This window comes from Choloepus didactylus, chromosome 20, assembly GCF_015220235.1.
Source record: "Choloepus didactylus isolate mChoDid1 chromosome 20, mChoDid1.pri, whole genome shotgun sequence".
NCBI classification, from domain to species: Eukaryota; Metazoa; Chordata; class Mammalia; order Pilosa; family Megalonychidae; genus Choloepus; species Choloepus didactylus.
Genome location: NC_051326.1, coordinates 62,536 through 74,945, shown reverse-complemented (window position 1 = coordinate 74,945; position 12,410 = coordinate 62,536). Strand labels below are relative to the sequence as shown.

General features: G+C 33.8%; 1 protein-coding gene across 5 annotated transcripts in view; it reads left to right on the top strand.

The window, feature by feature from the left end:
* ROCK2 (Rho associated coiled-coil containing protein kinase 2) overlaps window positions 1–12,410 on the top strand; it is a 213,213-nt gene that overhangs the window by 179,452 nt on the left and 21,351 nt on the right. For 2 of the 5 annotated variants that reach the window (XR_005213332.1, XR_005213334.1), the window contains 11 exons: window positions 350–443; window positions 535–629; window positions 1,779–1,958; window positions 2,149–2,317; window positions 2,665–2,841; window positions 4,359–4,429; window positions 4,998–5,086; window positions 5,202–5,280; window positions 6,322–6,583; window positions 6,672–6,885; window positions 7,728–7,902. Coding sequence is in view for 2 of the 5 variants with exons in the window: in XM_037812984.1 (XP_037668912.1) it covers window positions 350–443; window positions 535–629; window positions 1,779–1,958; window positions 2,149–2,317; window positions 2,665–2,841; window positions 4,359–4,429; window positions 4,998–5,086; window positions 5,202–5,280; window positions 6,322–6,583; window positions 6,672–6,885 (1,430 nt within the window). In the remaining 3 variants the exon portion in view is untranslated. Of the gene's footprint in view, window positions 1–349; window positions 444–534; window positions 630–1,778; window positions 1,959–2,148; window positions 2,318–2,664; window positions 2,842–3,539; window positions 4,107–4,358; window positions 4,430–4,997; window positions 5,087–5,201; window positions 5,281–6,321; window positions 6,584–6,671; window positions 6,886–7,727; window positions 7,903–12,410 lie in introns of those variants that run through there. The other 3 variants (XR_005213333.1, XM_037812984.1, XM_037812985.1) reach the window with 3 other exon arrangements.

Here is a 12,410-nt window from a genome sequence, read left to right as displayed (position 1 = left end):
ATAAAACATTGTTTGAAAGAAATTGACAGTATCTGAAGTAAGTTTATTCCGCATATTGGGTATACAGGGCTTTGTTACAGTATTTGATTATTTCTCATTAAAAATAATAAGGGTTTGTGAGAGAAGGGCTTCACGGGTGCATTCCAGGTCTGTTGTGGTTAGCAAAATTTTTATCAAGGGTCAAGTGTGGTAAGGTAGCACAGAGGCAAGAAGTGTAGAGATAGATGTAGTTAGAAAAAAAAGAATTTTGGCAATATTCTAGGATGTTTTCATTTTGAATTATTGGTTTTAATCATGACTTAAATTTTGTAAGTTGGAATGTGATTTTTTTTCCTCTTTCATTTCTTAGCTTGAAGAAACGAATAGGACACTAACTAGTGATGTTGCCAATCTTGCGAATGAGAAGGAAGAATTAAATAACAAATTGAAAGATGCTCAAGAGCGTATGTATCATTATGAATATCTTTAATATATCTACTGTTTTGTAATTTACTATAGTTATGAATATAATTTTTACATTTTTCTGTGTTTCAGAATTAGCAAGGTTGAAAGATGAAGAGATAAGTGCAGCAGCTATTAAAGCACAATTTGAGAAACAGTTGTTAACAGAGAGAACACTCAAAACTCAAGTATGTATAATAGACTCGAAATATGATTTTGAATGTTTTTTAGTTTATATCTTTTACATTTTCTTTCTAGCATTACAAATTGGAAGCATTAGTCACTGAATCTTTCAATATTGTAAACAATCACTGTTATCTTGATTGGGAGAAACTAGATTTGATTGAACATTTTTTATTGAAGTTTTTCTTATTTTCTGTATGCTGTCACTTTTCCTCCTAGTTTTTTTCTTGTAAACTGATCATTTTTTCTACTCTTAAGAATTTGTTGGATAATGTCCATTTGCTGATATCCTGATAAGGGTCAGTAAGTCTGAAAGGTTGAAGATGATGAGTAATGAAGGAGGTGTGTGTTCTAGTTTGCTAATGCTGCCGGAATGCAGAACACCAGAGACGGATTGGCTTTTATAAAAAGGGGGTTTATTTGGTTACACAGTTACAGTCCTAAGGCCATGAAGGGTCCCAGGTAACACAGCAGCAATCAGGTAACTTCAATGAAGGATGGCCAATGGTGTCCGGAAAACCTCTGTTAGCTGGGAAGGCATGTGGCTGGCGTCTGCTCCAAAGTTCTGGTTTCAAAATGGCTTTCTCCCAGGACGTTCCTCTCTAGGCTGCAGCTCCTCAAAAATGTCACTCTTAGTTGCTCTTGGGGTGTTTGTCCTCCCTTACCTTCTCCGGAGCAAGAGTCTGCTTCCAATGGCCTTCTTCAAAATGTCTCTCATCTGCAGCTCCTCTCTTAGCTTCTGTGCATTCTTTAAAGTGTCCCTCTTGGCAGTAGCAAGCTCTCTCCTTCTGTCTGAGCTTATATAGTGCTGAATGGGTGGGGCCACACCTCCATGGAAATTATGCAATTAGAGTCATCACCCACAGTTGGGTGGGGCACATCTCCATAGAAACACTCAAGGGATTCCAATCTAATCAGCACTAAAATGTCTGCCCCACAAGATTGCGTCAAAGAGCATGGCTTTTTCTGGGAGACATAACACATTCAAACTGGCACAGTGTGTTACTCAAATAATACGTTAAATGTTTCTTTGTAGCCTAGGGTGTAGGGAAGGAGATTCTTAGCAATTGTATAACCTGTTCTTGGTGAGTTGCTGAGAAAGCACTGACATAATTTATTTTATTTATTTACTTATTTATTTTTATGTTTTTAAGGCTGTGAATAAGTTGGCTGAGATCATGAATCGAAAAGAACCTGTCAAGCGTGGTAGTGACACAGATGTGCGGAGAAAAGAGAAGGAAAATAGAAAGCTCCATATGGAACTTAAATCTGAACGTGAAAAATTGACTCAGCAGATGATCAAGTATCAGAAAGAACTGAATGAAATGCAGGCCGTAAGAATACATTTTGGACTCTAGATTGAAGACTTCTTTTTAAGAAGTAGAATTATTTTCTTGTCCATGGCATTAGCTATAGAACATTTCACAAAAATAATCCTTAATAATTATTAATCGAACTAAGTAAGAAGCAAAATTGTGAGACATATTTTATCCAGCTGATTTAATTCAATTTGATTTCTTGTAGCAAATCGCTGAGGAGAGTCAGATTCGAATAGAACTGCAGATGGCCCTGGACAGTAAGGACAGTGACATCGAGCAGCTGCGGTCCCAGCTGCAGGCCTTGCACATCGGTCTCGATAGTTCCAGTGTGGGCAGTGGACCAGGTGATGCTGAGGCTGATGACGGGTTTCCAGGTACAAATTTGCTTTCAGCCTTCATGTGTATTTTTAGTAAAAGCTTTTTGTCTTAAGTATAAATTAGTTGATTGTCTTAAGTCCTGTGACTGACTTTGTTCTTAAGGGAAAGTATTTGTCATTTCTTAAGGGAAAACCTTCTCCTTGGAGTAAGGATTAAAAAAATATTTTAAGCTTAGTGTATTTATTGATTTTGGACAAAATATTTCCTTAAAAAATAAACATACAAAAGAAAGCTCCTCATATTTAGTTTTTTAAAATTAGCTGATTATATATTATAATAATTTTCTTTTATTTTCTCCTAACCTCTTTCTGCATTCTTACTTCCTTTTATGTTGGGTGTTTAGTTCATATCACTCAGTCACACACTATGGAATCCATGTCATTCACCTACCAACGCTCCTCCACTTCTGTCAGTATTGCCACTAAGCCTTCCAGTTCTCACATGCTTGTTGACTCTGATTCTGACTCAGAAGAAGAATCCTTGCCTTACTTACCTATTTCATCGGAACCTAGTGGTACAGGTGATATCCTGAAAATCTTTTTACCTTTGGGGTATTTTCCCACTTCCTAATTTCAGTCCTTTTGAAAAAATTTTATAACATTAACTAATATTCACTAACTCTTAACAACTTGCTGTAGGCTTAGTTAAAAATGAACTGCTGCATGAACAAAGAATTTGTTCTCAAGGTTCAATTTTAATTGAACTTACATAGTCAACATTGTATTAGGTCTTAAAAAGAAGTGCAAAACAATTTGGCCTGATCCTTCCCTGAAAGGGCTTATAGTTTAAATGAAGAAGCCAGATAGAAAAATACATGAAACTTTTTTGTTCAACACTAAGGTAGTACAAGAATAAGTACAAAAAATGTTTAATATAAATGCCATAGGAAATCAGTGTCTGATCAGTTAATGCAGAGTAAAATGTAGTCCCCTAGTAATTGAATTCAGAGAAAAATAGATAAAATAGAATTATTTACATTTGTCACCACAATTTCACATTTTTCTTACATTTCAAAATAATCAGGATACCACAGAAGTCAAAGTCACTAAAATTGAAGTTGTTTTATGACTTAGCAATAAAATTATTTTAGTCCTACTCATTTCATTAGAGGTCATCTGATCTAGGGCCTTGAATTGGTGTAGGATTGTATCCTAACAATGCCAGATGATTGAGTGTGTGGGTTCTTTTTAAGGACAGCATTTCTGTTAATAACCATAGGCAAGACATCATGTATCATGACCTCTGGAAGGCTCTGGAGTCGGAGGGGCATGACTGTGATCTTTTGAGACTTCAGCTTTCTCTTCTGAATTAGAAGTTTAATTCCTGTTTTGTGGTGTTACTGTAAGGATCAAGGAGAACTTAGGTAAAGCACCTAGCATAGTTCAGACACATCATAGATGTGAAATAAGTGGTAGCACTTTTACTATTAAAATAACTTCCCAAAATGCTCAGTCTCACATACCTATTTCATTAAAAGACACAAAGCAAATGCCATTCAAACAAATTCCAATGGTTCACTCAGTTTTCTTTGCTGAACTAGAATTTTATTGATTTTCATATTTTGGAGTTTAGAAATCTTTTGATTATATCAATACCTTTTAACCAAATTTGATCTATAATTTAAATAATTTTTCTTACATTTTATTATAGCCATTTTAAAAGTCTGTTTTCCCTACACAAGTAATTTCTCATTTAAAATAAAGGATTCTAATGCAAATGTACTGGTGAGGATAGAGAGCTCACTTTTCTTGCAACTTTTCTGCTGAACTGTGCAAATAAATGCATGAATTTAAACAACAGGATATTTGACATAGAACTCTAGAATATCTGTTTTCAGTGTGATGTAGATTGGATTTTGTTTTGCATTGCGTAACTTGCTTATACTGATCCTGTGTTATTGTACCCTAGATGGTATACAGATATAAATTCTGAAGTGTATATTTAATTTGTTTTGTAACTTTTATATTAAAATTTTATTTTCCTCATTATCTAAGGAGAATTGTTGTTATTTTTCTTCATTCTTCTGCTTATTTATAGAATCAAGATTAGAAGGATGGCTTTCATTGCCTTTGCGAAACAATACTAAGAAATTTGGATGGGCTAAGAAGGTAATTGGTATTTTTGAATATGGTTCTTTTTTTCACCCTTTTGTAAGTTGATGATATAAATAACTAGAACTTTTAAACCTGTAAAACCTGTTTACACTTTCTGATTTGGAATGATGTGATTTTATTTATCTTTTAAATCTTTTTAATCATTAATGTGTTAATAAAACAGGTTTTAATATTAGGAAAACATAAACCCATTGACATTGGTGTTGACAGTTTCAGTAGAAAAATAACATTATAGAAAGACCTATTTTTTCCTTTTCTTATGTTTCTATGATTAGTGATGTTATTATGTTAATTTTTTCATAAAGTTACTAATGCTATAGAATTTTAGTGCTAAATCAGTCCAAAAAAGTATTTGAGTTCATTCCCTCAAACTTGCTTATTTAAAATATCTGTAAACGAAATTTATTATTTTTTAAGAAAGATTTTTCTAAGGATACTTTAAGTACATTTTAGTTATTTTAGCAGGTATCTTATGTGTTTTTTATTGCTAATAAAGAATTTAACGTTCAAAGAAAATAAATAAGGTATGTAATTATTTTAATCGTTTGATTCCTTTTAACAGTATGTGATTGTAAGCAGTAAGAAGATTCTTTTCTATGACAGTGAACAAGATAAAGAGCAGTCTAACCCTTACATGGTTTTAGATATAGAGTAAGTGTTTTTATCAGAATATTTGTTAACTTTATCTTTTCTTATCTTTTTAAGATAGCTAATGTAATTTGGTCTTTTGGTAATATTTTACCCCTTTATTAAAAATCTTTTATAGCAAATTATTTCATGTTCGACCAGTTACACAGACAGATGTATATAGAGCAGATGCTAAAGAAATTCCAAGGATATTCCAGGTAAACATAGTTTTGTTTTGTTTTGTTTTTTTCTTTTTTTATTGTATTTTGAATGTTGTTCTGTTCTGTTTTTTCACCTTTAGAAGTTCTCATATGATATAACAGAAATCTTTATTCTTCAGCCTTTTTCATGTTTCCTTTCTGTTCATTCACATTTAAACATTGTTTGTTCTTTTATAACTTCCGTCCTTATTTTGTTTTCTGTCTCCATTTTACTGTTTGTAAAGTCTGTACTTTGTTTATATCATGTTTCTAGTACTTCCTATCCTTTTGTTTAAGGTTGGTTATGTTTTTTTTAAAGCATTACTTTTCTCCTGTTCTTGATTTTATGCTCAGCTCTCTAGAAAGTTAAATTTTGTACCTGAATGCCCTTTTACTTCCAATTAAAAGTGAAGCCAAATTCTTCCCTTTATTACTTCAGTATTTTAGATTAGTCAAACTAAGTTAGCCATGGAGTTCCTTCTATGTAACAGTCATTGTGCTTGTTGTACTGGTGAGGGAGTTGGCTGCTTGTTTTCTGGGTGCTTATAAATGTTTATTTGGAGTACATTATACATCCTTTCATCCCTCAACTCTCCAAATTCAAGTCTTAAATTGGAGCTGTGTTTACAGCTTATACCCAGTTTTCTATTCTTAATTATAAAACAGCAATTAATATAATTGCCAGGACTCTTCAGGTGATTTTTTTGGACATTCCTCTCTCACCCCCAACCCCCCACCCCCATCCCCTGAAAAACTTTGCAACACCTATCAAGTGCAAATTTACCTTTTACTGGTCTATTTTGATAATGATGCTAAAACATAGTAAGATATGGAGTAAATGAGGAGCCAGTATTTGAACAGGATTGATTCTTTTGAAATGTAAATCAAAGTGACTGTCTAATGGCTTTTCTCACATATGCTCTTGATTAGGCAAACTTCAAATGCATTTTCTTCTCATTTGAATAATTTAATTTAATTTAATTTAAGCTATCAAAATTGTTACCCATAAAAAATAACATATGTTTGATAACCATTCATTTTTCTTTTTGGTACTTTTAGATTCTGTATGCCAATGAAGGAGAAAGTAAAAAGGAACCAGAATTTCCAGTGGAACCAGTGGGAGAAAAATCTAATTATATTTGTCATAAGGGGCATGAATTTATTCCTACTCTTTATCATTTCCCAACTAACTGTGAGGCATGTATGAAGCCACTGTGGCATATGTTTAAACCTCCTCCTGCTTTAGAGTGCCGTCGCTGCCATATTAAATGTCATAAAGATCACATGGACAAAAAAGAGGAGATTATAGCACCTTGCAAAGGTGAATAGTAAGTTACCTGCTCCAGCGATAATATGTATGTTCAGATCACTTTAGCACATTAATTTTTTTTTCAAATATTTCTTCATAGTGTATTATGATATTTCAACGGCAAAGAATCTATTGTTATTAGCAAATTCTACGGAAGAGCAGCAAAAGTGGGTTAGCCGGTTGGTGAAAAAAATACCTAAAAAGCCTCCAGCCCCAGACCCTTTTGCACGGTCATCTCCTAGAACTTCAATGAAGATTCAACAAAACCAGTCTGTTAGACGGCCAAGTCGACAGCTTGCTCCGAACAAACCAAGGTAATAAATTAAAATTTGGTAAAAATTAAATTTTCTTATATTTTACTATTTATATTCAAACCACAAATTTTCCTAATTACAGCTTTGCTTTGCTTGATATTTTAATGAACCAAGGAATTCCAAATGTTTGAAACTATTTTAGTATACAGTATTTTAATTTAATATAGATTTAATATTTTAACTATTTTAGTCTTACTCATTGATTTGGATGGATATAAACTTATTACTAAATCACAAAGATATATTAAATTCAACTGAAAATATATAAAGGGTTTGTTTTGTCATTTTTATGTATGTAATTGTGATATTTTAGGATTCTGTAAGTACTTTGACTAATTTAATAGATTAACATTGCGTATAAACCTTTGTAGTGTCTGCTACATAAATTGCATTTAAAATTACAAGCCTTTTTTTTTATAAGGCTTGGAGGCAGAATTAAAATCTTAAGTCTTAATTCAAATCTGTAAGTTTAAAACAGTAACTTGTTTCTGCTTTAGAAAGCAATATAGAGTGGCCTTACAGGTGTGAATATTAATAGATTAAATGAATAGCTATGGTAATTGAAATGGGCATTAGGTCAGGAATGATCATAATGCACACTACTAGGTAATTTTTTAAACCTTATTTTTAAACAACATTTTGATAGGGCCATTTTTATATGGCTACATTAAAACAATTTAATTAAATTAGGTCAGAATAATCATTTCTTTGCTTACTACCACATTTAACCCACAAGCATTGGTAGTTATTGAGATGACCGTGAGGATTTGGTTAGCTAAAGATGAAAAAATAGATTAGTAGTTTCCTCTAATTTCAGCTATCCTTTTTGTTCCCTAACACAGGACCTTCAGTATATGAATTATGATGTGCATTGGCTGTATTATCAGAAATCTTATCATTCTAACCACAAACATCTTATATGAAACTTTCTTGAAACTAATATCTCAAGGAAATAATTTAGAATGACAAAGGTAGAATGGTGTTTCAGCAATGAAAATGTTGAATGTTTTGTGTGAGGTATGATAAAACTAAATATTATAAAATTAGTGATATATGATAGTAATTAAGCTGAAGAAACCCAGAGATTAAGAACACTGAAGGCCATCATCCCATGTGCCTTGAGCAAAAAATTTAAAAATTAATGTTCTAATATTGATATTGTAGAACTATTAATGCTTCAATGCTATTTTAATACCTTTCATTACATAGTGCTTTTTACATTCCAAAATGCCTTCATATATATTCTATTCTCTCAATTAATTTCCTATATATTCCCTCTTAAAATCTTTAAAATAATCCTGTGACATAGCACAAGTATTGTTATCTTTCTTTTTGTTTGAGGGCTCCAGAAAGTTAAATCATTTGCTTAGATCCAAGACTATCCCCTCGTCCTTTATATGTATTTTTTCCTTTGTGCTTTTTGTTTTATACTTGGACAAGTTAATGATTTCACTGTTTATGTGGAATAAGTTTATTAAGCAATTTTCAGATCAAGTGAGACATGCTTTCAATGTTACATGACAATCTGTTTTCATGTTCACTAACTTATAAACATTTTCCTTCTTCTTCTTCCTCCTACCCTCCCCCCAAAAATAACCCAGCATTTATTTTGATTTTTGTGTTTTTGGTTTTTTTGTTTGTTTGTTTTTAGTTCTGGCCCTCCCTTTGAATTATTCTTCATTGATTTTTCTATACATTTTGTCAGCAACAGTAAGTAATAGGGATTTCTTTCTCACAGCTATGTATATAGATAATACTAATTTCAAAACTGACTAAAATTTATAGGGTACTCTTGAGAAATTTTTCATCTCGTATACTCTTTGAAATTTTAAAAGTAAAGATAGGCACATTTAAAATAATAGTTTTGGATTTTCTTATGCTGTTGCACATTATTTCGATTGTTTCCCATAGCTGAGTCTCTGTTACTTCATTAACTCATAAAATTGTATTTGTGTCTGTCTTTCATGAGTCTCACCTGCAGGTTGCGTTCCATTTTGGGTGTCACATTTTAAGAGTAGCATTGACGAATTGGAGAGTGTAGATGGAGGATGCTTAGTTGCAGTGGGACATTTGAAAGTATACACAGTAGCAGATAAAGAAACTAAGGATATGTTGTATGCTGAAGAAATTACATGGAAGAATGAGGGATCCTAAATAGCAATAAGTATTTAAAGAACTGTTACTTGAAAGTTATATTAGAAAAGAACCAATAAGAAAGGCACCTTTTCAACTCAATAAGGGAAAACTGTCAGGCCATCAGAGATTTTCAAAATTGGAAGTATTGGCTGACTCTAGAAATAGTGAGTGCCTGTCACCGCAGGTGTTTACATGATTAGGGTAACTGCCGGGCAAGAATGTTACAGAGAAGCTGTTATCTTTCATGCGCATCTCCAAGCACACTGAGTAGCATGGCTCCAGACAGAATTAAAAAATCAGACTAGATGTTTGACATTGACATTCTACCAGTTTACTACATATTCCTGTATACAGGTGGATAGAGCAGTTAAAGAATCATCCAAGAAAATCTAGGAAAAGAATTTTTGCTGTATATTAAGAGCTTAATATGTAGCTCTTCATTTCTGTTTATTTAATATTAGTTTTGGCACTAGTCAGTCTAGCTTTGGTTGACCTCATTCACTTGCTGTTTTTCTTAAAACAGATATTTCACCTTGTTTACCTTTTTTAGCTGTCATCAAATACATATTTATATGCACATGTGCCTACACATACACTAAAACATAAACCCATAAATATTCACCTTATTATTATTTTTTAAACTTTTCCTCAGTGTCTGTCTTTCTTAGCAACTGCATCATTACGTTGTTTCCTTTGGCTTCTGTGACATTCCTGGTTCTGATTCTCCCCTTAACTTTCTTTGTAGCACTTCCCTTTTTCTGAAGTAGTAAAGTGTTTTAAAGTAATAGTTAGACAAGTGTTAGTTATTATTATAAAATAAAATAACATATTTGAGTGCTTATTATAGCCAGGCACTTGTTCTAGTTTGCTAATGCTGCCAGAATGCAAAACACCAGAAATGGATTGGCTTTTATGAAAGGGGGTTTATTTGGTTACACAGTTACAGTCTTAAGGCCACAAAGTGTCAAAGGTAACAACACATCATCAATCGGGTACCTTCACTGGAGGATGGCCAGTGGTGTCCAGAAAACCTGTTAGCTGGGAAGGCACGTGGCTGGCGTCTGCTCCAAAATTCTGGTTTCAAAATGACTTTCTCCCAGGACGTTCCTCTCTAGGCTGCAGTTCCTCAAAAATGTCACTCTTAGTTGCTCTTGGGGTGTTTTTCCTCTCACAGCTTCTCCGGAGCAAAAGTCTGCTTTCAACGGCTGTCTTCAAACTCTCTCATCTTGTGCAGCTCCTGTGCTTTCTTCAAAGTGTTCCTCCCGGCTGCAGCTCCTCTTCAAAATATCGCTCACAGCTGCACTGAGTTCCCTCTGCCCGTTAGCTCATTTATATGGGGCCACGCCTCCATGGAAATATCTCATCAGTTATCACCCACAGTTGGGTGGGGCACACCTCCATGGAAACACTCAATGAATCACAATCTAACCAAAACTGATACATCTGCCCACACAAGATTAGAGCAAAGATAATGGTGTTTGGGGGGACATAATACATTCAAACTGGCACAGCACTCTTCTGAGATCCTTACCTATGTTATCTTGTTTATTCTCATAATCAGCCTATCAAGTAAGTAGCTAATAATGCCTCCATTTTACAGATGAGAAACCAAGGCACAAAAAGGTTAGATGTTGTGCTAGTTTGCTAATGCTGTGGAATGCAAAACACCAGAGAAGGATTGGCTTTTATAAAAAGGGGGTTTATTTGGCTACACAGTTACAGTCTTCAGGCCATAAAGTGTCAAAGGTAGCACATCAGCAATCGGGTACCTTCACTGGAGGATGGCCAATGGCATCCGGAAAACCTCTGTTAGCTGGGAAGGCACGTGGCTGGCGTCTGCTCCAAAGTTCTGGTTTCAAAATGGCTTTCTCCCAGGATGTTCCTCTCTAGCAAGCTTGCTCCTCTTCAAAACGTCACTCACAGCTGCACTGAGTTCCATCTCTTTGAGTCAGCACATTTATATGGCTCCACTGATCAAGGCCCACCCTGAATGGGTGGGGCCACGCCTCCATGGAAATATCCTATCATCTACAGTTGGGTGGGGCGCATCTCCATGCAAACAACCTAATTCAAATGTTCCAACTTAATCCCCACTATTCTGTCTGCCCCACAAGATTGCATCAAAGAATATGGCTTTTTCTGGGGGACATAATACATTCAAACCGGCACAGATGTGTCCATAGTTTACCCAGGTGTTAAGTGGCAGAACCACAAATTCGGATCCAGTTCCAGAGCCTGTGCTCTTAACTTCAGTACTCCGTCGTCTCACAGTGATATGAGTGGAAATTGATTAATTGCCATTTATAAGATGTCATGCATAGAAATGCTGTTCTAGAAGAATGTCTTCCTGGTAATTTAGAATTAAAATTAAGATACTACGCTTGGAAAGTAGAAAATATTTGAAGAAAATCCTAACTTTTGATGGACTGTTGAAGAGATCCTAATGTAAGATACAAGATATCTGAGCTAGGGCATTTCTCTTTAGTTATTTTTCTTTAAAATATTTTTTAAAGCAATATTTAAGTCATGCAAAAAAAGCATAAAGCAAAAATGCACAGAGTGCTCATTTATCTAGCTTTAAGAAACAAAACGTTAACATAGTTAAAACTTAAGGATGGATGAGGGAAGTTACATAACATTAAGGAACTTTTTCAAAAGTACATTTTTTAATGCTATACATTAGTTCCTTTTTATTTCTGAATATTGGAAAGTTAGATTAATTATTTGAAAAAAATAATGTTATGCACTATATTTTAAAGTGTTAAAAATAAATCCATCAATGTAGCAAAAGAAAACAGGTGAATATATATCTGATCTTAGATTTGAGAGTGACTTTCAAAGAAGAAAAGCGAAGAAGGGAAACAAAGTCAAAGATTGGTAGGTTGTCGACCTAAAAGTTAGAGCCTTTTAGCTTTTAAAACACTGCATGTTTGTAATTAAGATGTGTTGATATCTTTTTGTATATAAAGAGTTTTTATAAATCATTAAGAAAAAGAAGATTGCCTCTTCTCAACATGAAAATTGAGAGACGTAGGCATTACGTACACAAATAGCTATTAAATATCAAAAGTGATCAACCTGTTTATTAAAACAAATTTAAATTAAAGCTGTAATACAAAACCATTTGTCACCTGCCAAACTGAAAAGGATTAAGAAAATTAATACTGGTGAGATGTAAAGAAATGGGCACTCTTGTATACTGCTGGTAGAATTCAAAATTAATGCAATCTTTCTGAGGCAGTCTTTGGCAGTAAGTTTCACAACACTGACATACCCATTCTCCAGTTAGTGGAGGAGAGAAATAAGCAAACAGATAATGACAGTATGATGTAAAGTGGTGTTCTGTGGGAACAAAGGAATACATGGCTAATTCTGCCTGAGGGTATTAA